Source organism: Trichechus manatus, unplaced genomic scaffold (genome assembly GCF_000243295.1).
Source record: "Trichechus manatus latirostris isolate Lorelei unplaced genomic scaffold, TriManLat1.0 scaffold00077, whole genome shotgun sequence".
In the NCBI taxonomy this organism is placed as follows: Eukaryota; Metazoa; Chordata; class Mammalia; order Sirenia; family Trichechidae; genus Trichechus; species Trichechus manatus.
In genome coordinates, this window is record NW_004444013.1 from 5,418,971 (window position 1) to 5,419,463 (window position 493).

The 493-nt window shown below is 65.7% G+C and overlaps 1 protein-coding gene across 2 annotated transcripts in view; it reads left to right on the forward strand.

Annotated features, from left to right (window-relative positions):
- The first annotated feature begins 429 nt into the window (after nt 1-429).
- AUTS2 (activator of transcription and developmental regulator AUTS2) overlaps nt 430-493 on the forward strand; it is a 1,348,477-nt gene continuing 1,348,413 nt past the window's right edge. For both annotated transcript variants that reach the window (XM_023735302.1, XM_023735301.1), the window contains exon 1: nt 430-492. In XM_023735302.1, coding sequence (XP_023591070.1) covers nt 430-492 — 63 coding nt within the window. The remainder of the gene's footprint in view (nt 493) is intronic.

Below are 493 nucleotides of genomic sequence, written 5' to 3' on the forward strand. Positions count from 1 at the left end.
GCGAAGAATGGCCGCGGGGAGGGCTCCCCGCCGCCTCCTCGTCTCCTGATCAAAGCATTCCGCTATTCTGATTTATTGCCTGCTCGGGAGTTATTTTTTTTCTCCGAAGGAGACCTGTGTATTCAGCCATTACTTTGCTCGGCGCCGCTGCCGGAATCTCCACCTCGGTGCTGTGGGGAGCACCACACTTGGGCGCTTTGCCGCTCGCCCTGCTCCCGTCCCTCCTCCCTCTCTCCGCCCCTTCCCCCTCTTCTTTCTGCTCTTTCTTCCCCTCGCTCCCTTCTTCGGCCGCCGTCTCCCCCGCGTCCTCCTCGGGCGGAGGGAAGCCGTGCAGGGGGAGGAGGGCTTGGTGTCAATTTTTTTGTGTGGCCGCGGCCGGAGCCCGTGACGGTCGGGCGGCGAGCGCGGAGAGCCCGGCGCGGCAGAGCCATGGATGGCCCGGCGCGGGGCCATGGACTCCGCAAGAAGCGGCGGTCGCGGTCGCAACGAGACC